This window comes from Maniola hyperantus, chromosome 27 (assembly GCF_902806685.2).
Source record: "Maniola hyperantus chromosome 27, iAphHyp1.2, whole genome shotgun sequence".
Classification (NCBI taxonomy): domain Eukaryota; kingdom Metazoa; phylum Arthropoda; class Insecta; order Lepidoptera; family Nymphalidae; genus Maniola; species Maniola hyperantus.
Genome location: NC_048562.1, coordinates 1,507,562 through 1,530,725, shown reverse-complemented (window position 1 = coordinate 1,530,725; position 23,164 = coordinate 1,507,562). Strand labels below are relative to the sequence as shown.

Sequence of the window (23,164 nt, the reverse complement as noted above, 5' to 3'; positions counted from 1 at the left end):
TGATAAGAAGAAAAGCAGTTGGCAACACTGCCTAGCACTGCCATGCCTAGCCCTAGCCCCCTAGCCCCTAATGTCATGTCATTCCTGTCAAAAAATAATTTCGAGGTTTCTTTTCTGAAAAAAAATTTCCTTGGCACAAGGTAAATAATCCAAAAATGCCTGCAAAATCGTGATAAATTTGTGTATTTTTGTTTGGTTAATGTGTTAAGCGGTGTTATTCGGACATATGGTGCAAATTATTTTCATTATTGTGGTTTATTTGTAACACCCGCGCCCATTCTTAGCGGCATTTTAGTCGATCATTAAAAAATAATTCGCATAACCCTTACAGTTAATATAATTTACAAATACCTAGTTAAGCTAGTATTAGTTATAAGGCTAACTAAGTAATGCATTGTTGAGTACCTAATCCTTGGATTTTTCTTGTTCAAATCTAAAAATATTTTGAACAAGAATGGTTAACTTTTGAGTTTTAGTGTTTGTGTTTCGTAGTCCAAAGTAAAAATTAAATAGGTGGGTAGGAGATAGTTGCTACCAGACAGAAGCTACTTTATGTCCAGGAAAATCAAAGGATTTAATAAACCCTGAATCCACCTTGATGTAATTTGTGGTCATAATTTAGTACTATAATACATAACAGTGGAACTATGAGGGTAGGCTTCCAGAGAGCTAAACCAAGTACAGTACGCGGCTGAAAGTAACGTACACCGACCTTTAGAAAAAGATAGCAGATTTGTAGAGCAATAATTGTCTCTGTCATTGAGTTAATAGGTCATATAGTCATAACAAAACTTCATATATAGTTTCTTGCTGGTTCTTCTCGGTAGGAAAGGCATTCCAAACCAGTGGTAGATGCATCCGACAATTCGAAAGTACTTGGGAAAGTTTACTTGAATAAAAAATATTTATTATTATTATAGGTATGAGTGACAGAGACAACGCTCTATGAAATCGAAATGTCATTCGAAAGGCTGATGTACATTACTTTCTACAGCATACTGTAAAAATTATTTGTTGTCCAGGAATATTAACTCCCACAATCACACATCCAAAGGACACAATGCCGGAACTGACGGAGTTAGACAAAGCCACTGCCTCCATGACCGAGAAGCGGAAGGAGGAGACCGCGTCATCTGACAGTGACTCCGATGACACCATCCCAGAGCTGGAAGATGCAGGTGAATATATTTATTATTAGCTGATGCCCGTCTGTGTGGATTTAGGTGCTTCAAATCCCGGGGGAAGTCTTTGATTTTCCGGGGGAAGTCTTTGATTTTCCGGGATGAAAAGTAGCCTATGCCACTCTAGAGGTCTTTATCTATATTCCATTGCACCGTTACGACGTGATTGAAGGACAAACCAACAAACAAACACACTTTTGCATTTATTAGGTATGCAATGTACCCTTATAATAAATGCAAAAGTGTGTTTGTTTGTTGGTTTGTTGGTGTTTGATTATTTATCACTAGACCAACAGAGTTGTTCACATATGGAATAAATTGCCTAAGGATGTGGTTATGTCAAGTTCTGTTAACCAGTTCAAGAATAGATTGGACAAACAATTGGAAAACTCGAAGCACTTCTAATACAGACGCATCAGCGAAAGCTGCTTATTCTATTAAAAATAATTATTATTATAAGCTGTGATAGCCTAGTTGTTAGGATGACTGCCTTCTAGTCGAAGGTCAGGGGTTCAATCCCGGCTTTAACTGTTGGGCTGTGAAAAGCTAGCAGACAGACAGACACACTTTCACATATTTTATACTATTAGTATGGATTTACTGAAATGGCCTGATCGAAGCTGAATACTGTAATTATACAGTATATCAGTCAAAACATGGCCAATATCAAATTGTTGGCATTAAGGTCGCATGGTGTTAAGTTCTAAACACTATGCATTACCCATGTCAAGTACATTTACTTTATATTAAACTAACTTATGCTCGCGACTTCGTCCGCGTGGACTACACAAAATTTCAGACCCCTATTTCACACCTTTATGGGTTGGATTTTCAAAAATCCTTTCTTAGCGGATGCCTAAATCATAATAGCTATCTGCATGCCAAATTTCAGCCCGATCCGTCCAATAGTTTGAGCTGTGCCTTGATAGATCAGTCAGTCAGTCAATCCGTTTATATATTTAGAAGAAGAAGAAGATAAGATAACCAAGGACTGGCACGGCTATGTGATAGTTCTAATAAGTTTAAATAATTTTGTAAAGTGGTGATAATAAAAAGAATACCCGGCTGAGTTTGTTGTGGGCTCTTCTCAGACCTGGGCGCATTTGGAACCCTCGCAGCTTTAGTTTTAAGTTTGTGTAATAATTATCACCACTATAATACAAATCCAACAATCTGACTATCAAAAAAAGTAATTGGGTATCTATACTTGGATATTTTGCATCTTGCATGGCCTTGGCGGGACGTACAGCAAGATGGATGGTGAATACGGCGCTTTCGGTGATGAGTGATGACTTAATTGTATAAAAAATAATATAAGGTTACAACAATTGGGTATTTTCCTACTTTTGAATTTGATAAATATTATTACTTTATTATAAACTAGGATAAAAATAATAACGTACGCTGACAAAAATATTAAAATCTAACAAAGATTTACAAAGTTACAGGCATTTTAATTTTGGAGTGGGAGGGTCTTCTATCCCTTTCTCGCAAAACGAAAATTTGTATGAAACCGCACGACGCTACTATGGCATTAGTAAGGTGTGACGTCAAACTGCTGTATCGCTATCTCTGTCTAATCAGAATTATTTAAATGCTTATAACATTTTTGTTATTTCATTGATTTAATTAGTATTTTCAGTTTACGTCATTATTTTTATTCTAGTTTATAATAAAGAAATAATAAAATTGGAGTCAAATACCCAATTTATTACCTATTTTGAATAAATCATTTGACTTTGCACTCATGGGCTCTTGGGCCACTAGCCATGTGAAAGAGTAGTGACCAGCATCTAAAATAAGCATGATATTGTAATTTGTAGGAGCGCCAGGAGCCGGGGGCATCACAAACCCAATCGCTGGTATTGACATAGTGTCAAAGGCCAAGCAGTCGCGCGGCGAGAAGAAGGCGCGCAAGATCATGAGCAAACTGGGACTTAAACCTGTAAGTGTGGTTGTTCCCAATCCGTTGAGCCTCAATAGCTCAACCGGTAAAGGAGTGGACTGAAAACCGAAAGGTCGACGGTTCAAACCCCGCCCGTTGCACTATTGTCGTACCTACTCCTAGCACAAGCCTGACGCTTAGTTGGAGAGGAAAGGGGAATATTAGTCATTTAAATAACAATAGAATAGACACGGTTTTCGGGTTTTTCCCCTTACGTGTGTTATAAGATCTACCCACCTGCCAAATTTCATGATTCTAGGTCAATGGGAAGTATCCTGTAGGTTTCTTGACAGACAGACAGACAACAAAGTGATCCTATAAGGGTTCCGTTTTTCCTTTTGTGGTACGGAACCCTAAAAAGAATTAAAATGTGTGAACAAATAATTAGTATTTTCAACTTTCAAAGAGATTAATATACCAAGTGGGGTATCATATGAAAGGGCTTTTCTTGTACATTCTAAAACAGATGTTTATTTATTTTTATGCATCAAAATTTTTAAATTATCGTGCAAAATGTCGAAAAATACGACTGTAGTACGGAACCCTTCTTGCGCGAGCCTGACTCGCACTTAGCCGGTTTTTTTTGAGAATATGTGGGTTTGTGGTCCAACTAAGTCCAACTGTGTCTTTTTCTGGCTTCTCATTTATTGTACAGTTCTCGCAATTCACGAAGGCGAGTGAACTTTACTTGTGGTTATGTCGTATACACACGGACGTTACGTACATGTGCGTGCAAGTCCGACCAATCATTCGCGAGCAAGCGCTCGCAAACGTACACATTTACTGTACCTTACATATACCGATACAACTTAAACACAAGCATGAGCCACTCGCCTTCATGAAATGCAAGAAGTATACCTGTTATTTATTTCAGGTACAAGGCGTCAACAGGGTAACAATAAGGAAGTCAAAGAACATCCTTTTCGTGATCAACTCGCCAGACGTATACAAGAACCCTCACTCAGACACATACATTGTGTTTGGAGAGGCGAAGATAGAAGATCTGTCACAGCAGGCTACTATGGCTGCGGCGGAGAGGTTCAAAGCACCAGAAACACAAGCCGCTGGCAATGACGCTGCTGCTGCTGGCACTGTGAGTTTTCCTTCTAGCTTGGACATGGTCGCAACTAAGCCATACCATCCTTGACAATGTGGCAACTAAGACTTACCACCCTCGACATTGTTGCAACTAGACCATACCACCCTCGACAATGTTACAATACTATTGACAGTGACAGTGTTGCAACTAGGCTTAGGGTATAGGCTAGCTATAGAGCACTTTCACCACTTATGAGCTATAATGCCAATCATACACATAGTCTGACACATTGTTTGGAGAGGCGAAGATAGAAGATCTGTCACAGCAGGCTACTATGGCTGCGGCGGAGAGGTTCAAAGCACCAGAAACACAAGCCGCTGGCAACGACGCAGCTGCTGCTGGCACTGTGAGTTTTCCTTTTAGCATTTAGCTTGACGTCGTTGCAACTCGGCTGTACCACTCTCGATAATGTTGCAAGTAAGACTTACATCTCTCGACAATGTTGCAACTAGACTATACCACCCTTGACAATGTTGCAACTTATTCAATACTACTCTTGACAGTGTTGCAACTAAGACTTACCACACCCAACAATGTTGCAATAAAGCTTAGGGTATAGGCTAGCTATAGAGCACTTTCACCACTTATGAGCTATAATGCCAATCATACACATAGTCTGACACATTGTTTGGAGAGGCGAAGATAGAAGATCTGTCACAGCAGGCTACTATGGCTGCGGCGGAGAGGTTCAAAGCACCAGAAACACAAGCCGCTGGCAACGACGCAGCTGCTGCTGGCACTGTGAGTTTTCCTTTTAGCATTTAGCTTGACGTCGTTGCAACTCGGCTGTACCACTCTCGATAATGTTGCAAGTAAGACTTACATCTCTCGACAATGTTGCAACTAGACTATACCACCCTTGACAATGTTGCAACTTATTCAATACTACTCTTGACAGTGTTGCAACTAAGACTTACCACACCCAACAATGTTGCAATAAAGCTTAGGGTATAGGCTAGCTATAGAGCACTTTCACCACTTATGAGCTATAATGCCAATCATACACATAGTCTGACACATTGTTTGGAGAGGCAAAGATAGAAGATCTGTCACAGTAGGCTACTATGGCTGTGGCGGAAAGGTTCAAAGCACCAGAAACACAAGCCGCTGGCAACTACGCTGCTGCTGCTGGCACTGTGAGTTTTCCTTTTAGCATTTAGCTTGACGTCGTTGCAACTCTGCTTTACCACTCTCGATAATGTTGCAAGTAAGACTTACATCTCTCGACAATGTTGCAACTAGACTATACCACCCTTGACAATGTTGCAACTTATTCAATACTACTCTTGACAGTGTTGCAACTAAGACTTACCACACCCAACAAAGTTGCAATAAAGCTTAGGGTATAGGCTAGCTATAGAGCACTTCCACCACTTATGAGCTATAATGCCAATCATACACATAGTCTGACACATTGTTTGGAGAGGCAAAGATAGAAGATCTGTCACAGCAGGCTACTATGGCTGTGGCGGAAAGGTTCAAAGCACCAGAAACACAAGCCGCTGGCACTGTGAGTTTTCCTTCTAGTATTTAGCTTGACATGGTCGCAACTAGATAATGTTGCAAGTAAGACTTACCACCCTCGACAATGTTGCAACTAGACCATACCACCCTCGACAATGTTGCAACTTGGCCAAATCAGCCTCGACAATGTTGTGACAACACCCTTAACAAATTCTTTTTCTTTCTAGACGGTAGCGCCAATCGCAGAGGAAGAAGACGAAGAGGGAGTCGACGAGACTGAAATCGACGAAAAGGATGTGGAGATAGTGATGACGCAGGCCAACGTCTCTCGAGCGAAGGCCGTGCGAGCCCTGAAGAACAACCAGTCGGACATAGTCAATGCTATCATGGTGAGTGTGAACCATAGCCGAATTTCGGCCAACGTTGCATTAGCCATAGCCGCATTTCGGCCAACGTTGTATTAGCCATAGCCGAATTTCGGCCAACGTTGCATTAGCCATAGCCGAATTGAGGCCAACGTCGCAAGCAATAAATTAAAATTTATGCTGTATAGGAGTATGTTGGAGGGGCTTATAAATCCTTTGTATTACAATACTAGCTTATGCCCGTGACTTCGCCCGCGTCGACGACACTAATTTCGAACGCCTATTTTATCCCCTTATGGGTTGAATTTTTAAAAATCCTTGCTTTGCGGATATCTAAGTAATAATAGCTATGTCCATATCAAATTTCAGCCCGATCCGTCCTGTAGTTTGAGCTGTCTGTTGATAGATCAGTCAGTCAGTCAGTCAGTCACCTTTTCCTTTTATTAGATTTATTATATGGCCTGATCGAAGCTGAATACTGTAATCATACAGTATATCAGTCAAAACATGGCCAATATCAAATTTTTGGCATTATGGTCGCATGGTGTTAATTTTTAAACACTATGCATTACCCATGTCAAGTACATTTACTTTATATTAAACTAGCATTTTTCAAAATTCAACCCCTAAGCCGGTGAAATAGGGGTTTGAAATTTGTGTAGTCCACGCGGACGAAGTCGCGAGCATAAGCTAGTCCCATATAAATTACCATTCCGTATTCACGGTTTCTGTATTCGCGGCATATTTATGGAACGTAAACTCCGCGAATAAGGAGCTTTTACTTTACATGAATGCGGTGAAAACAATTTTACCAGCAAATGTATTGAAAACTAATTATTGCCCCTTTCTGTTACAGGAGCTGACGATGTAAGGGCCCACACATAGTCACAAGGATTATTTTATATGTTCCTAGTTTTAAGATGGTTATTATAAAAAGAAAAGTGAAACGGCTGTTGTCTATCTCTCTCACACCAGTATATATCCACCAAAGACAATCTCAAAAGGGATGTGAGGCGAATTTGTTCTGGAATGAATAAGGGATTGTATATAAATACATACATAGAAATATTTACTTCTAAATAAAATAAAGTATTGTAAACATTTGGGTTTTTTTTTCTGATTTTCTCATCTGATTTTTCAGTCGCATCCATGGATTCACGAATCGCTTACCCGATTGAGTTGAAATTTTATGCAATTGTTGTTGGGACTTACAAAAGTTGCAAATAGGTGGGTGGCGCTGTCTAAGTCGCATGCATTTAGAAATTCTTTGGTCGCATAGCGAGAAAACCGCTTTTTTTAATTTATTTAACGGCCCTTGATGTCGGTCTTTTAAGGCCTGCGTGAAAACCATTATATTATCCAATAACAATACATTATCCACGTAAACCCATTACACCACTTTGTCCACCGTTGTGTAGAACTGTCCTTGGCGCCAATTCTCCTGTCTCTAGATTATGTAAAACTCTTAACCACCACAGCTCTGTCATTGACATTAATTCTGACTCTTTATATAAGTTTCGGGAAAAGATCTTTGCATATTGGAAGTCTTGAGTAGGAAGTATTATCTTTAATCTTATTGATGTTTGTTTTTTATTTTGTCACATATGTTTGTAAATGTTGTATTAACTTATAATTGGCGACTGCACTTAGTAAGTAATATTTTCAGAATTAAGTTTTTTTAAAAATGTATTAGTGTAAGTAGCCGTTAGTTAATTTAATAAATAAAATAAAAAAATAAAAATAAAAACCGATGATTGATCAAACCACAGATAAACAATCCAAGAACTACCACTGACTTCTATTAATACAAGTACGCTGGACCTGTGATTGACGACGTTATTTTGAAGCAACTTTATTTTCGAGATTTTGGCGCAGCAGTGGGCGTCATACGCCTTCCCAAGAGCGCACACACGATCCTCCGCCTTCCTCATCCACCTACATCCCGCTACCTTCCCAGTCCGATGGGTTTAAGGTCGTCCCACACTGCTTGCTAAAAAGCGGTTGGAAAGATCTGTGTCCAGCAGTGGACGCAAACAGGCCGATTGATTGATTAAGAGTCATGTGAGCTTACAATTAATTTTAGTGAAAATTACAAATATTAATCTGTGGTAAAAATACAACTTCCACTTACGCTGGCTCCACACGTTGGGCAAACAGTGTTGGGGCCAAGCAATGTGTGAAGCCGGCGTTAGTTTCAACAAAAAATCATTCCCATCAACCACAAAACGGGCTTTTTCCAGCATACTTGTATTAGTAGATAATCTATGCTTGTATTTATAATATGATCATTTCAGTGACCTAACTTGGCTGCTCTAGCAACACTGATATAGTCTGTCATTTTGGAGGTTTTATTTTGACTTGATTCAGTTCTGACATTTGTCATCTGTGATTCATTTGTTTTCCGAATCCTGCTGAAATGAAATGAAAAAAACGATTTTGAATCCAGTTTAATCTTTATTTTGTGCTGTTAGTTATTAGTGAAAAATGTCCATGTTTCCAGGAACCGTGGCCTTCGACGAATATGGCCGGCCATTTATTATTTTGAGGGATCAGGAGAACCAAAAACGGTTGACCGGTATCGATGCATTGAAGGTAAGTTTATTGCTTAATTTAGTAAAACTTACGGAAATTAACCACTAAAATGTATTGCCAAAGTCTTCTTCAGTAGTTTTCCGTCTAATAAGACTATTATTAATAGTTTCTTAGCAATTTTTGAACAACTTTACACCAACAAAACCGTATTTTATTTTTGTTCAAATATTCTAAGAAAGCAATAAAGACATAAAAGAAAGTGTGGCTAATTGGTTTATTTTCGTCGAATACTAAATAGAAAAGCTGACAACAATGGGATAAATATTGTATTTTCTGAGAAAAATCCATTTTAAAAATCATGTGTTTTGACTTGAGTCACATGATTATAATCAATTATTTAACCGCAAAACAGGTCTTTGTATTCAGGAACAGTCATTAATCCATACTAATATTATAAATGCCAAATTGTATCTGTCTGTCTTGTCTGCTAGCTTTTCACGGCTTTTAGTTTAACCGATTTTGATGAAATTTGGTACAGAGCTATCAGCTAGCTTACATCCCCGGGATGGACGTAGGCCTTACTTTTTATCCCGGAAAATTAAAGAGTTCCCACAGGATTTTTAGAAACCTAAATCCACGCGGATGAAGTTGTAGGCATCAGTCTAGTATAATATAACATAAGAAAAAAACGGCCAAATAAGTATGTTATATATTTTCGACATTTTCTATGATAAATCGAAAACTAACTAACTAAAAATAAATAAAAACAAAAAAAAACAAAATAAAAATCTGTTGTAGAATGTACAGTAAAGCCCTTTTATATCATAAACACATTTTAATATTTTTTTCTGTAATGTAACCACAAATTCATGGTTTTTGGATTTATTCCTTTACTTGTGCTATAAGACCTAGTTACCTACCAAATTTTATGATTCTAGGTCAATGGGAAGTAGTACCCCATATGTTTTCTTGACAGACACGATAGATGGACAGACAGACAGTGATCTTATAAGGGTTCCTTTTTCCTTTTGAGGTACAGAACCCAAAAAAAAAATAGAAAGTTACAATCGTTAAATTTTCAGTCTCACATCCAAGCCGCGCGCCAGATCGCCGGCATCCTACGCACGTCCCTCGGCCCGCGAGGCCTGGACAAGATGATGGTGTCATCAGACGGTGAGGTAACAGTCACCAACGACGGAGCCACTATCCTGAAGCTCATGGATGTGGACCACGAGATCGGCAAGCTGATGGTGCAGCTTGCTCAGAGCCAGGATGATGAGATTGGGGATGGAACCACTGGTGTTGTGGTATTGGCAGGTGAGTACATTACTATTATCATCATCATCAACCAATAGACGTCCACTGCTGGACATACATCTCTTGTAGACTTCCAAACGCCACGGTCTTGCGCCCCCTGGATCCAGCGGCTCCCTAGCGGATTACTACTGTAGTTGATGCATTTTAAACTGAGTTGTCGAGTTATCTGTCTGTGTCTGAAATAGAATTTCTCATTTTCTTTAAAAAAAACTAGCCAAGTGTGAGTCAGACTCACGCACAGAGGGTACTCAGGTATTTTTTCGACATTTTGTACGATAAATCAAAAACATAAAAATGAATTAAAATTATGTTATACAGGTAAAGCCCTTTCATATGACACCCCACTTGGTATAGTTATCTTATTTTGAAAATACATTCAAATGTTTTTGTGATGTAACCACAAATTCCACAAGTTACCACAACACACAACCACAAATTAGATTACAACATGGGGTTATTCAAGGGGCGGACCAACAAATTCCTAAGCGGTTCCTCTGGTGCTGCAAATGTTCATGGGCGGCGGTAATCACTTAACATCAGGTGACCTGCCTGCTCGTTTGCTCGCTATCTCTATTAATAAAAAAACATGTTTTTCGGATTTTTCCCCTTATGTGTGCATAGGTTTTCTTGACAGACACGACAGACGGACAGACAGACAGAAGTGATCCTATTTCTAATCTCACTTAAATATACTACTTACTAAATAATAGTATTACTAATCCCTTTTTGCTAATTTATAGACCAGGTTGTCCTCCTTGGACATAGCCCTCCTCCTCCACAAGATGATGATAAGATACTCTTTATTCTTTCCCAGGTGCGCTCTTAGAACAAGCCGCCTCCCTGATTGACAAAGGCATCCACCCCATCCGCATCGCAGATGGGTTTGAATTGGCGGCCGCAGCCGCTTTAGCCCATCTGGACAGCATCAGCGAGGCTTTCCCAGTCAACAAGAACACTAGGGAGCATCTCATCAAGGTTGCCAAGACTACACTTGGGAGCAAAGTCGTGGTGAAATGTCACCAGTTGATGGCTGAGATTGCGGTTGATGTAAGTTGACCTTGGCAGTATATTCAGTTGGGAAGCCACAGATCTCAGCAGTGTAGTTGTGATGCATGGATTTAGGTTTTTAAAAATCCTATGAGAACTTTTTTATATCATTTCCAGGATGCAAGCTATCTCCACACCAAATTTCGTCAAAGTTGGTTGAGTAAATAGGACATGAAAAGGTATTTTTAGAGGTATGGATTTTAAAACAATATTTTGGGTAAAAATTTTCTTCTCTTACAGGCAATCCTTTCCGTAGCGGACCTGGAGAAACGCGACGTGAACTTCGAGCTGATCAAAGTGGAGGGAAAAGTGGGGGGACGCATGGAGGACTCTATGCTGGTGCGAGGTGTGGTCATTGACAAGACCATGAGCCATCCACAGATGCCCAAAGTGCTCAAGGTACTAACAACATATTTCTAGATCACACACTAGATGGCACTGTTTGGATATAGATCACGCTAGGAAAGTTTTGAACTATGAAATAATGCTACTTATACTAAAGCTGTCACACGATGTACTGGTTTTTCACACTGCATGAGAAACACAAGGTTGCTTGACGAACCAATCGCGCAGCAGTTTAGACGCTGCTTACATTGTGCCTCATTTTGTACCTAATAAATCTCACTGCACAGGTCCAAGCATTGGTGATATACTTGATAATAACCGTTACTAAGTAGCACAAAATTTCATCAAAATCAATTGGGGAGGTGAAAAGGTAACAAAAAACAAATTAAAAAATACTGCTTCATGTTTTCACATTTATAACATTAGTTTGGATTTTGCTGTTACGAATTACAACACCGCGAGGTAATAACGTTATAGCGCCATCTATCATTAACTTCTTGCAGCAGTAGTGATGATAACATTTTCTTTCACAGGACGTGAAAATCGCCATTCTGACGTGCCCGTTCGAGCCGCCCAAACCCAAGACCAAGCATAAGCTTCACGTTGGCTCAGCCGACGAGTACCGTGACCTGCGCAAATATGAACACGAGAAGTTCCTTGAAATCGTACGCAGGGTTAAGGTCAGTGCTAATTAATGTACTATATAGGTCGGGCGTGACGCAGTGTTGGAAGACCCCCCCCCACTAGGTGGACGGACGACATCAGACGAGTCGCAGGGAGCCGCTGGATTCAGGCGGCGCAAGACCGTGGCGTGTCTCTACAAGAGACCTATGTCCAGCAGTGGACGTCTATCGGTTGATGATAGGTCGGGCTCACTTGGTCACGGGTCATGAGAAATATAAAGCGGCGCGACCCTTCTACGGCTCTTACATCTATGGCTAACAATACCGCGATATAAAAACGTACAACGCCATCTATGTTCTGGTTCATGCAACATGGTTGGTCGTGAATAAAAAATGTTATTGGCGATTATCCACTCGTCAAACAGTATTTAAATCAGGAATCATGATTGCAGTATGTAAATGTTATTTCATATGATATGAGCGTTTAATAATGCACGATCAAAAACAAAAATTCCGACAAATGAAACAAAATATTCTTTCCTTTCACAGGACGCCGGAGCGACCTTGGCCATTTGCCAATGGGGCTTCGATGATGAGGCAAACCACCTTCTCCTCTCCCAAGGATTACCAGCCGTCCGCTGGGTTGGTGGACCTGAGATGGAACTGATCGCCATCGCCACAGGCGGCAGAATTGTTCCTCGCTTTGAGGAACTGACTCCTGAAAAGCTTGGCAGCTGTGGCCTGGTTAGAGAACTTAGTAAGTGTTTTCTCTTAACATTTAAGGGTGGGGGCAATCGTGATGAAATTATTTGAGTCAGAAAAGAAAGAGGGAATATAAGACCCGCAAATTGCTAATGCGCGTGTCCGCCATTTTAGTGACGTCAGCACTATACTGAAGGCAGACACTGTCGCGTTTATAATATTAGTATGGATTATATTTGTCACAGAAAACCGCCCACAGAATTACACACTTAAACTCATAACAAGCTCGGCACTTAGTGTAGAACTGGGAAAGTATTTTGGTATTTTCTCATAATTTTCTTAAAACCCTTTAAGGGCGGGGGAAAACTTTAACGTACTATTTTTCGTTTTGAGCGGTTGGTTGTGTTTGGTAGCGCCAGCTAGACCGGATATATCTTGAAACTTCTTTATAGTCAAGACTGGAGGATGCCCGCGACTTCGTCCGCGTGGATTTAGTTTTTAAAATCCCGTGGGAACTCTTGTTATTCCGGGATAAAAAGTAGCCTATGTCCTTCCCCGGGATGCAAGCTATCTCTGTACCATATTTCGTCAAAATCGGTTGAATGGTTGAGCCGTGAAAAGCTAGCAGACAGACAGACACACTTTCGCATTTATAATGTTAGTATGGATTGCAGAAAACTCCGTTAGTGCGAGTACTGTCGGCGGTACATTTGTTCGGGGCTACGTCATGTAATGTTATCGATTAAATAGCGCCATCTAGTTGCAATTGTGGCAACCGCCACAGACCCTATTATTTTACCCTACATCATCAGGGTTGAGGAGTTGAGACTTGAAGTCTGAGAATAAAGTCGTTGCTTGGTACCTACAATATGAATTCACTATGAACACTTCCTGAATCTTGATAACTCAGGCGGGCAGTAACCCTGCAGCATCAGGATTAAGGAGTTGAATCCAGAATTTTTTAACTACAGTGTATTGAATGTATCTCACTTTTGTTTCCAGCGTTCGGAACATCCAAGGACGAGATGCTGGTGATCGAGCAGTGCTCCAACTCTCGCGCCGTGACTGTGTTGGTGCGAGGCGGCAACAGGATGATTGTGGAGGAAGTGAAACGCTCAGTGCATGATGCGCTGTGCATAGTGCGCAGTTTGGTGCAGGTGAGATTATACCACTAGTCTCTTTTTTAAATACGGTCTTTGACTGTAGTAATAAAATGAAGTGATTTTTTGAATAGCGGAACTTTATGGGGCTAGAATTCATTATTATAAAGTTCTAACCGTATTATTGGACCTTGCGAAGGCCTTTGACACAGTACCCATTCTTACTCCTACTCAAGTTAGAAGGAATGGGTATTCGTGGTAATCAATTAAATTTCTTCCGCAGCTACCTTACTGGGCGAATACAAATGACCAAAATCGGTAATAACTTGAGTGATGAGCTACCAATTACTTATGGCGTTCCGCAAGGTAGCATACTTGGGCCGACTCTCTTTCTCGTCTTTATCAATGACCTATGCAACCTTGAAATTCCAAATGGATGATACAGCCATTACCTTTTACGTTAAATCTTGGACTTTCAGGATTCCCGAGTAGTATACGGTGGTGGAGCTGCTGAAATATCTTGCTCTTTGGCGGTCGCTCGCGCGGCTGACAAGCTATCTTCCCTGGACCAGTACGCTTACAGGGCCTTCGCTGACGCTCTTGAGGCTATCCCTCTCGCACTTGCAGAAAACAGGTAAGTTTGTGTGAGAGTATAGTATATCTCTATATTTGTATTGCTCATTGCTCAGGGTCGTGAATCCTCCCATTAATCACAAAATGGCAGAATCTCTTGGGATAATAGTGTGGTGGGTTACCAGATCCTTCAGCATACAACTCAGAGGATTTTCAATTCTTAAGTTATACAGTTATTATCAGATAATATAATAACCGGGACCGACGGCTTCACGTGGCTCTCTCAGGCACGGAGGAAACAGTTATTATCAGATATAATATCCGGGACCGACGGCTTCACGTGGCTCTCTGAGGCACGGAGGAAACGAAACGGCTAAATTTGGACCTCTAAAGTCGGTCACCCATCCAGTTACCGACTTGAGTCAACGTTTCTTAACAATCGCATTCGACTGATATGCGTTGTGACCACAGTTTAGGCAACACGTCTCCTAATATTATCTTATACTAAATTTTTATCATTGTTCTAGTGGGCTGTCTCCAATTGATACCCTATCGGAAGTGAAGGCGAGACAAGCGGCTGAGAATAACATCAATCTTGGAGTTGACTGTATGGCTAATAGTGAGTACTATTTTCATCTACATCCGCTAGCTGAAAGGCAGTCTATATTAATCAGTACCCTTATTATAAATGCGAAAGTGTGTTTGTATCACGTCGCCACGGTGCAACGGATTGACGTGATTTTTCGCATGGGTATAGATAAAGACTTGGAGAGTGACATAGGCTACTTTTTATCCCCGAACAATTTAATTTTCCATGAGATGTTTTTTGGTATTTTTATGAATAGTCTAGTTTTAGCTTAGAACTTTATTATGTGTACTGTTTATATCGCAGCTGGAGTTAAAAATTAATTCAAAATTTATTTCGTCCTCAGATTCCAACGACATGAAAGCCATGAACGTCATAGAGTCGCTCCACTCTAAGAAGCAGCAGATTGCGCTCGCGACTCAACTCGTCAAAATGATCTTGAAGATAGACGACGTTCGCTCACCGGCCGACCAGTAACAATAACTCATGTAGTATTATATCACTATCATATTATAATAAAGATTTCAACACGCGAATAAATATCTGAGACTTATTTGTACACACGGTCCACTTCGCTCTACTGTTAGGGCGTTTGTGTACTCATCCGTATTCGGTTCGTATCCGTGATTATTCGAAGTGGCTGTCATACTAATACGTACTCATTCGATTCGTATTTTTACGGAATGCGTAATTTCACGGGTAAGTGCACAAACGCCCTTACAGACATGTCAGGTAACTTAGTCAACTTTTATGAATGCTGTTGGATAACTTAGTAAAGAGTTGAAGATGTTTCTGATAAAACAATGCTGCAGTTGTTGAATGTTGGGTCACTTGATGTCATGTTGTAAGTCTGTAAACAATGTTCCATGTGCTCCATCTGTCATTGACACCGACAAAACGTCTCATAAGTATGAATGACAGAGACAACGCTCTACAAAGCCGAAATCTCTTTCTAAAAGTTGATATACAATATTTCCTGCCGGGTACTGTAGTCACATTTGTAATTGCATAACTTACAATTTATAGTGGATAAGTCGGGTATTCTTGAAACAATTACTCTGATACAAAAATTGACGATTATTTCGAACAATTCGGCGAATCTTTAGTAAATTACACAAATGATATTTCATAGGGTTTATAAAACAATGTAATTTTATTGCAGTGTATTATTTTAGTTTATTATACTTAATGCTACAATTTAATTTTATTATTCTATTCTAATCTTCGCGGTATTAAAAGTTTTTGTCGTTTGCAAAATAAGTGTGTCAAAAAATCAATTTTCAAATACACACAGACAGGACTTTTCTATTTTTGATCTTGATATTGCTTATTTTGGAATTTCAATGTGTTGAGTCCTAAGGACTCCTTTGAGAACTTTATAAGAACTTGTAAAAATCAAAACATCACTTTTGTTGAGTTCCTTTAAAATAAAAAACGTATTTTAAAATTTCTACTACCAAGGGGGTTAAATGAAATTTTGTATGAAAATCCGTAATTTTTGTTTTTGCATGTTTTTTTTTTTGGGTTTTCGGTCACAAATGAAGAAATAACGTGTTTCAGAAATTTTGGAAATTCATCTTCCACCCGAGCGAAGCCGGGGCGGGGCAACTAGTTATTACATAAAAGGTTATAAAATGCTTTTCAGCATTCAAGGGTCGGACGAGGGGGTTATTCCCGTTGAGTCACACCCCCGTGTGTAACACTGTGACACAATTTCAAAAAATTCCCGTTGAGTAACAGTGTAACTCAACGGGAATTTTTTGAAATTGTTGGCACCTTGTGTCACACCTACATAAATACATATTATTGCGCGTGTAACAAGTATTAACTGAATGTGCACTGTTCCGGGATGTTATTTATTTTGAAATCCAAGATGGCGGATGAGAACTATTTACAAAAAATTAGACATGGGTGTCGTTTTCAGGGTTTTCGAGGACGCTGAATTTGATGATGACATTTATTTTGAAATCCAAGATAGTGGATGAGAACTATTTACAAAAAAATAGACATGGGGTGTCTATAAGATGATCATGATGTTTTATAAGAAGTACTTATAATCTTGAGGAGCCTTTAGATTAGCGTTAAATATAGTTAAATAATAACCATAAGTTAATGCATTTTTATGTTTATGTGGTGTGATGCGAGATGTATGCTTTGGTGCACTAATAAAATTAATTTAACTAATTTTAACGTTTGTTTTATTTAACTGAAGGTAGTTTTTGTGAACTTCACTTCGATACCTATACTCTATCCATGGAAAGAAGTTTTTTTTAAAAAGAATATTAGCCATGTTAAATGACTAATATTCCCCTTTCCCCTCCAACTAAGCGTTAGGCTTGTGCTAGGAGTAGGTACTACAATAGTGCAACGGGCGGGGTTTGAACCGTCGGACCTTTCGGTTTTCAGTCCACTCCTTTACCGGTTGAGCTATTGAGGCTCTGAATAGGGCGTTAGGGTGCCTTTCCACCAGAGATGTGCTATGCAGTTATGCTGCGAAGATGTTGAATCCGTTTCCACCAGTGCTAAGCTATGTGCACCAATGAATATGATTGGTGGATATCAAACGCATCCATAGCAACGTAGCATAGCACATCTCTGGTGGAAAAGCAGCCTTATAACGCGTAAAATTTAACTCCTCACGCGCCACTTGCTATGTCAAAAGTACGATTTAAGTCCTTATTTTAAAGATGTGATTTGATGTGAACCGTACTTTTGACATGACACTTGACTCAGAGTTAAAATGGCGCGGGAGGAGTGATTTTTTACGGAGTACACGTAAACCCATACAAATGACACAAGCCAAAAAACTCAGTGGGCGTTAACCATTTTGAGGCACCATCCAACACGAAACGAAACTATGTTTAAAAAACCGGCCAAGTGCGGGTCAGGCTCGCGCAATGAGGGTTCCGTACTACAGTCGTATTTTCTCGACATTTTGCAGGATAATTCAAAAACTATGATATATAAAAATAAATAAAAATCTGTTTTAGAATGCACAGGTAAATACCTTTCATATGATACCCCACTTGATATAGTCACTTACTTCGAAAGTTGAAAATACTAATTATTAGTTCATGACCACAATTTTTTTTTTGTGTGATCTAACCCTAAATTCACGGTTTTTAGATTTTCCCCCAAATGTCAGCTATAAGATCTACCTACCTGCCAAATTTCATGATTCTAGGTCAACGGGAAGTACCCTGTAGGTTTCTTGACAGACAGACAACAAAGTGATCTTATAAGGGTTCCGTTTTTCCTTTTGGGGTACGGAACCCTAAAAAAAGGGTTTTTGACAATAAATAAAAAACACGTAACCTCTGTCTGACTTTATTAAAAAAAAAACTGACAGCAAATCCTGCATAAAAAATACAAAAGAAAAAAACTAAACAAATAATAACTAGAATTTGTTTAAAAATAAACTTAACAATTAAACATGGCTCGTTAGGAACATAACTATATATACAAATAATAAAATTGATCACAATATTTTCAAATCAACGAAATTAATATTATTATTACATTAAAAACAATATGTTGTACTCTCTCACAAAACAATATGGCGGGTGAAGCACATATTAGACCAAGTTTTTAATCTCAACTAATCTTTAATATATATAAAAGGAAAAGGCGACTGACTGACTGATCTATCAACGCACAGCTCAAACTACTGGACGGATCGGGCTGAAATTTTACATGTAGATAGCTATTACGGCTTAGGCATCCGCTAAGAAAGGATTTTTGAAAATTCAACCCCTAAGGGGGTGAAATAGGGGTTTGAAATTTGTATAGTCCACGCGGACGAAGTCGCGAGCATTAGCTAGTATTATATAGGCGAAAGTTTGTATGTGTGTGTGTGTGTTTGTGTATGTTTGTTACTCATTCACGCAAAAACTACTGGACGGATTTGACTGAAATTCGGAATGGAGATACATTATACCCTGGATTAAGACATAGGGTACTTTTTATCCCGGAAAATCAAAGAGTTCCCGTGGAATTTTGAAAAACGTAAATCCACGCGGACGAAGTCGCAGGCATCAGCTAGTACATTTATAAATTTGTCACTGGTATCAGAACTTTAATGTGTGTTATTAATAACACACAATACTCTATCCGCGGAAATAAGTTAGTATAACTCTCACTCTGTTACGTACCTAATCCCATACAAATGATAGAGACAAGAATCTCAGTGGGCGTTAACCATTTTGATGCACCAATCAATCACAAACGAAACTACCTATGTTTTCTAATTGAATTTCGAATGTTTTTTGAAAACATTTTCGAATGTTTTTTGAAAAGATGTTTGTGATTGGTTGGTGACTCAAAATGGTTAACGCCCACTGAGATATTTGCCTATTATCATTTGTATGGAACTACGTAAGAGAGTGCTATACTAGGTACATTCTCACAGTTTAAAATCTGTGCCTCACCCACTTTTTCATAAAAAAAAGGTTTCTTAAAAAAACTGAAACGACTTAACTTTGTAAGTATATTATGTATTGTATATGTACATAATTCAATCGCTGGACACAAATATATGATAATTGGGTCTAGCCTACACAATTCTCTTAATTTACAAAGTCTAACACAAACAACGTGCATTGAATCAGAAAAATAGGTAATAATTATTTGCGATTAAAATAAGAATAGGAATGTTTATGAGATATGAGATACAAATACACAATTAAAATGTAAAATCTATATGAATACAGATGTGTAACCAGAACGCTAGCAAAAACTTAGCGTTTGTTATACTACCTAAACACAATCCAATACCAATAACCATTTGCCCCATTTTGTAGTTTTAGTATTTTTCCGCAATGTATATGCGTGTAAAACTCGGGTCAATGCCCCGTCTACGACGCGGCATTGACTCAGAGTGGCCTAGTTACGGAACGTTCGTTGACCTCAAGCGTCAGTCAGATATTTTATTTCCAATAAATATATCGTTAGATTTTACAAAATATAGTTTATTTTTCCGCGTTTTTTTTTTGTGGTATCATATCACGGTACTATCACCTGTCTTCATTTTTGCCAGCATTCTGGTTACACTCTGTAGGTATATAAAAGGAAAAACTGACTGACTGTACCACCAACGCATAGCCAAACTACTGCTGGTGCTTATGCACCAATGCAACCTCAGTGGCGTCTGGATTTCAAACGGGTCGTTCATTAGTATCTAAGAGGTGGCGCCGATTTATTTGGCTTCTAAACCATGAAAAATTTTGTTCGCTTGACCATATCTTGTCATTTATATCGAAGCTTATATAGGTTTCCTATTCTTACTTTGATCGCATACTATTTTGCAAGGCAGTGAGTTGACGGCGCCAATGTCACGTACAACGGTCTAATGTTTTGCGTTAAAAGTTCTTTGTGATGAATGCAATACAATAGTTTGGATTATTACAAACAAGTATGTTGAACGCGACGGGCAAATCAGTACAGTTATACCACTTTATAAGTTACACTGATGTACCTGCGCAGAAACCTAATTTTAAAACGGCGCGAAAACAATCATAGCGCGCGTTCGTCTGCTATATACGTTCGTCTGGTATATTACAAAATATACGCGGCATGTTTTGGGTAATATCGGGCTGGTCCAGACCCGTTAAAGGCAACTCTAACAGAGCGCACAATCCTTGGCCTAGCGTTGCCCGACCTGAAGATTCGCAGTCTGCCAATGAGGACTCTGACCAGAGTGATACGGTGTTCTATTCTCTTCTTTCAGACCGGTACCACGCTGCGCCTTGCAGGAGCAGAACGCCCCGATCCCAGAGTCTTGGCTGAATCGGTGAACGACTTTTGCGTAGTTATCGGGCTGGTCCAGCCTGACCCCACACCCGTTAAACGCAACTCTAACAGAGCGCACATTCCTTGGCCTAGTGTTGTCCGACCTGAAGCTTTGCAGTCTGCCAATGAGGACTCTGGCAAGAGTGATACGGTGTTCTGTTCTCTTGACGGTTTCCACACATGTTTGTTCCGGCGCTTCTTTTGCTTGAAGCACGTTGGGCTTAGTGCTCAGGTGGAAGAAGCGCCGGAATAATCAGATCTTAGTTAAATAATGGCCCCAATTCTCTAGTCTCTCTCTAAACTAAATTTAGAGTATCTGCATCCTTTTCTTTTTACTAATGCTAAAAAAGGAACGGAACATGACTTTCACATTTAAAGACTCTTAAATTTTAGTGCACAATACAAATTTAAACAGTAGGTTCGCGAGTGCGTGCTAAAATCACGGGTTTTACCATCTAAAAATTAAATTTAGAACTGTCAAACTGTGTCTGTCCTTTTCATATTACATTTGTAAGAAGAGCATGCGAATACTCTAAAATTAGGTTGTGCTCAAAATCGGTGCCAATATGTGATGTGTGGCACAGATTGAAAAAAACTTCTTTTCATTTTTTCTTTCTCTTCTTCCGGACCGGTTCCGCGCTACGACTTGCAGCAGCAGAACGCCCTGGTCCATTTTTGATTAGTGGTGGTAAAAAAAAGGAGTGGGTACGACAATAGAGCAACGGATGGGGTTTGAACCGCCTACCTTTCAGAAATCAGTTAACCGTCGAGTTATTGCCGCGCTATACCAATAACACTAGACCGTTGACTGTGAGATCGAAGCCGAAGAATCCGCGATTTAAAAAAAAACCACGCGAATCACAGATATAACGGAATGTAAAAATAAATTAACGAAACGGCGAATGAGTTGTCAAAAAAACAAAAAGTGTCACAATTAAATTAAAATTAAACTTGCACATTAAAATTACATTATATACAGTAGCCGGCAAGAAATATTGTACCTTTAGAAAGAGATTTTGGCATGGTAGAGCGGTGTCTCTGTCACTTCTTTTATTTTATTTATTATAGGCAAACGATTGACCACAATCACACCTGATGGAAAGTGATGATGCGGCCGCGTTTACCTAGAAGATGCCTATTCACTCTTGTTTCAAAGATACCCGGGTTGTAATTGGTAGGAAACACATACCTATGTGACGTTTTGTCGGTATCAACGACAGAGACAATACGCTCTCTTTCTAAAGGTCGATATACAATATTTCCTGCCGGGTACTGTACTTTAGTTTTCCTAAGCTAACTTAAAAGAGAAACAAATCGCAGAAACCCTCTCGGAGAAACGCGTAAGCGACGCGGTTTGCCCGGTGCTTTAGAGTTTCTGGAGTTAGGTGATCACTCGTATGTCTTCAATGTCATTTCGCGGTTACAAGGTCGTATGGGCCGCGTACAGTGTAGTGATGTAACGAATTTCATATTTTGGACATTCGCGAATGCAAATGCGAATATTCAGTTTTTGTTTAAATTTGGCGCCATTTGTCTGTCTTGGTGACCTTAGCGGCAGTCCCGTCCGAACGAAGTGCTGTTAACCAACTATTACATTTTTTTTTTTTTAATACAATAAAACTTAAAGCTATCCTTATCTAATTACTATATAAATCATGACCGCGTGGAATGGTGCCAAGAATACTGGCTGCATTTCCGCGCTGGACAGCCAGGCTGATCCGTTGCGCAAAAAATGAGCCAGCCCTTCTGTCACCAGTTGAGGCTATTAATCGCGGTGAAATGTCTCGTAAAATTTTTTTAGCACTAAGACTCCATGGCCCCAGGGTCTCCACGGCAAACGGCACAAAAATGTAACTCTCTATAAGAGAGGCATACTTGCGCCACTTGCCGTTTTCAGCTGTTTCTGCTGCGGCTCCCGGTCTTGATGCTATTACATTACTATTACATTGACTTTTTTTAATATTCGCAAAAAATTCTCAAAAATCTGCGAATATCCGCGAATGCGAAAATTCGTTACATCACTAGGACAGCGCGCCTCCTACGCATTTCAGCGAGAAGCTAGTTTACTTTTTAAGTCATTTAAGGAAAAACAGATTATGTCATTGATAGATTGCAACTTTTGATACTATAATAATAAATACCTTTTTCGAAAGCTTACTTTAACAAATTTCTGCTGCTACATTGTGTTGAAATACATTGTTGATAGCTATTTTGAGGAAGCCATCATCAAGCATAGCAGTGTGATGTACTATATTCCATTCCATTGTGTTGCCGCAGTTCATATAGAAAACGGCCGTCAAACAGAACAGCTGTTTTAAGGCCGCCATCCTTTAAATAACAGTGTGATATATTTTGTACATCATTGTTTTACTTCTATCCGTATTTTAAATGGCCGCGGAACATAACAGCTGTTTTGTGGCGGCCATTTTTTTACAGAGTATAGTGCGGGTTGTGCATTGATGTTTCACTAGTCACCTGCTCTTCTACCAATTCCATAC

At 39.4% G+C, this 23,164-nt stretch overlaps 3 protein-coding genes, 1 long non-coding RNA gene and 2 other non-coding genes across 8 annotated transcripts in view; 4 read left to right on the top strand and 2 right to left on the bottom strand.

Annotated features, from left to right (window-relative positions):
- The window catches only part of LOC117994789 (uncharacterized), a 140,481-nt gene that overhangs the window by 96,958 nt on the left and 20,359 nt on the right, over positions 1-23,164 (bottom strand). The gene's annotated exons all lie outside the window — the stretch shown is intronic.
- On the top strand, positions 8-7,155 carry Nacalpha (nascent polypeptide associated complex protein alpha subunit). Of its 3 annotated transcripts, none has more exons than XM_034982770.2 (6): positions 8-140; positions 1,023-1,178; positions 3,005-3,126; positions 4,001-4,219; positions 5,917-6,078; positions 6,911-7,155. In XM_034982770.2, exons 2-6 carry the CDS (start codon positions 1,061-1,063, stop codon positions 6,923-6,925), a joined length of 636 nt encoding a protein of 211 aa, XP_034838661.1. In that variant the 5' UTR covers positions 8-140; positions 1,023-1,060; the 3' UTR covers positions 6,926-7,155. The 3 variants fall into 3 exon arrangements, with proteins under 3 accessions (XP_034838661.1, XP_034838662.1, XP_069364105.1); XM_034982771.2 differs by having other exon boundaries at positions 129-229; XM_069508004.1 differs by lacking the exon at positions 8-140 and adding an exon at positions 633-653.
- Positions 1,785-1,919, top strand: LOC117994857 (small nucleolar RNA SNORA16B/SNORA16A family). Its single transcript, XR_004675425.1, has one exon. It is a non-coding gene; the product is annotated as a small nucleolar RNA SNORA16B/SNORA16A family (small nucleolar RNA).
- Positions 6,509-6,643, top strand: LOC117994856 (small nucleolar RNA SNORA16B/SNORA16A family). The gene has a single exon (XR_004675424.1). It is a non-coding gene; the product is annotated as a small nucleolar RNA SNORA16B/SNORA16A family (small nucleolar RNA).
- Positions 8,423-17,064, top strand: CCT5 (chaperonin containing TCP1 subunit 5). Its single transcript, XM_034982750.2, has 10 exons — positions 8,423-8,646; positions 9,669-9,903; positions 10,718-10,950; positions 11,191-11,349; positions 11,829-11,975; positions 12,468-12,675; positions 13,623-13,777; positions 14,200-14,354; positions 14,821-14,912; positions 15,226-17,064. Exons 1-10 carry the CDS (start codon positions 8,539-8,541, stop codon positions 15,354-15,356), a joined length of 1,623 nt encoding a protein of 540 aa, XP_034838641.1. The 5' UTR covers positions 8,423-8,538; the 3' UTR covers positions 15,357-17,064.
- LOC138404328 (uncharacterized) overlaps positions 18,193-23,164 on the bottom strand; it is a 201,959-nt gene continuing 196,987 nt past the window's right edge. The window contains exon 2 of the long non-coding RNA XR_011238329.1: positions 18,193-21,758. This is a non-coding gene — a long non-coding RNA (uncharacterized lncRNA). The remainder of the gene's footprint in view (positions 21,759-23,164) is intronic.

Bases quoted from the DNA above. Each gene is read 5' to 3' on its own strand.
- Nacalpha (XM_034982770.2), top strand. From the start codon at position 1,061: ATGCCGGAACTGACGGAGTTAGACAAAGCCACTGCCTCCATGACCGAG. The intron at 1,179-3,004 runs GTGAATATATTT...TGTAATTTGTAG, and splicing joins CCCAGAGCTGGAAGATGCAG to GAGCGCCAGGAGCCGGGGGC. The intron at 4,220-5,916 runs GTGAGTTTTCCT...TTTTCTTTCTAG, and splicing joins ACGCTGCTGCTGCTGGCACT to ACGGTAGCGCCAATCGCAGA.
- CCT5 (XM_034982750.2), top strand. From the start codon at position 8,539: ATGTCCATGTTTCCAGGAACCGTGGCCTTCGACGAATATGGCCGGCCA. The intron at 8,647-9,668 runs GTAAGTTTATTG...TTAAATTTTCAG, and splicing joins CCGGTATCGATGCATTGAAG to TCTCACATCCAAGCCGCGCG. The intron at 9,904-10,717 runs GTGAGTACATTA...ATTCTTTCCCAG, and splicing joins TGGTGTTGTGGTATTGGCAG to GTGCGCTCTTAGAACAAGCC.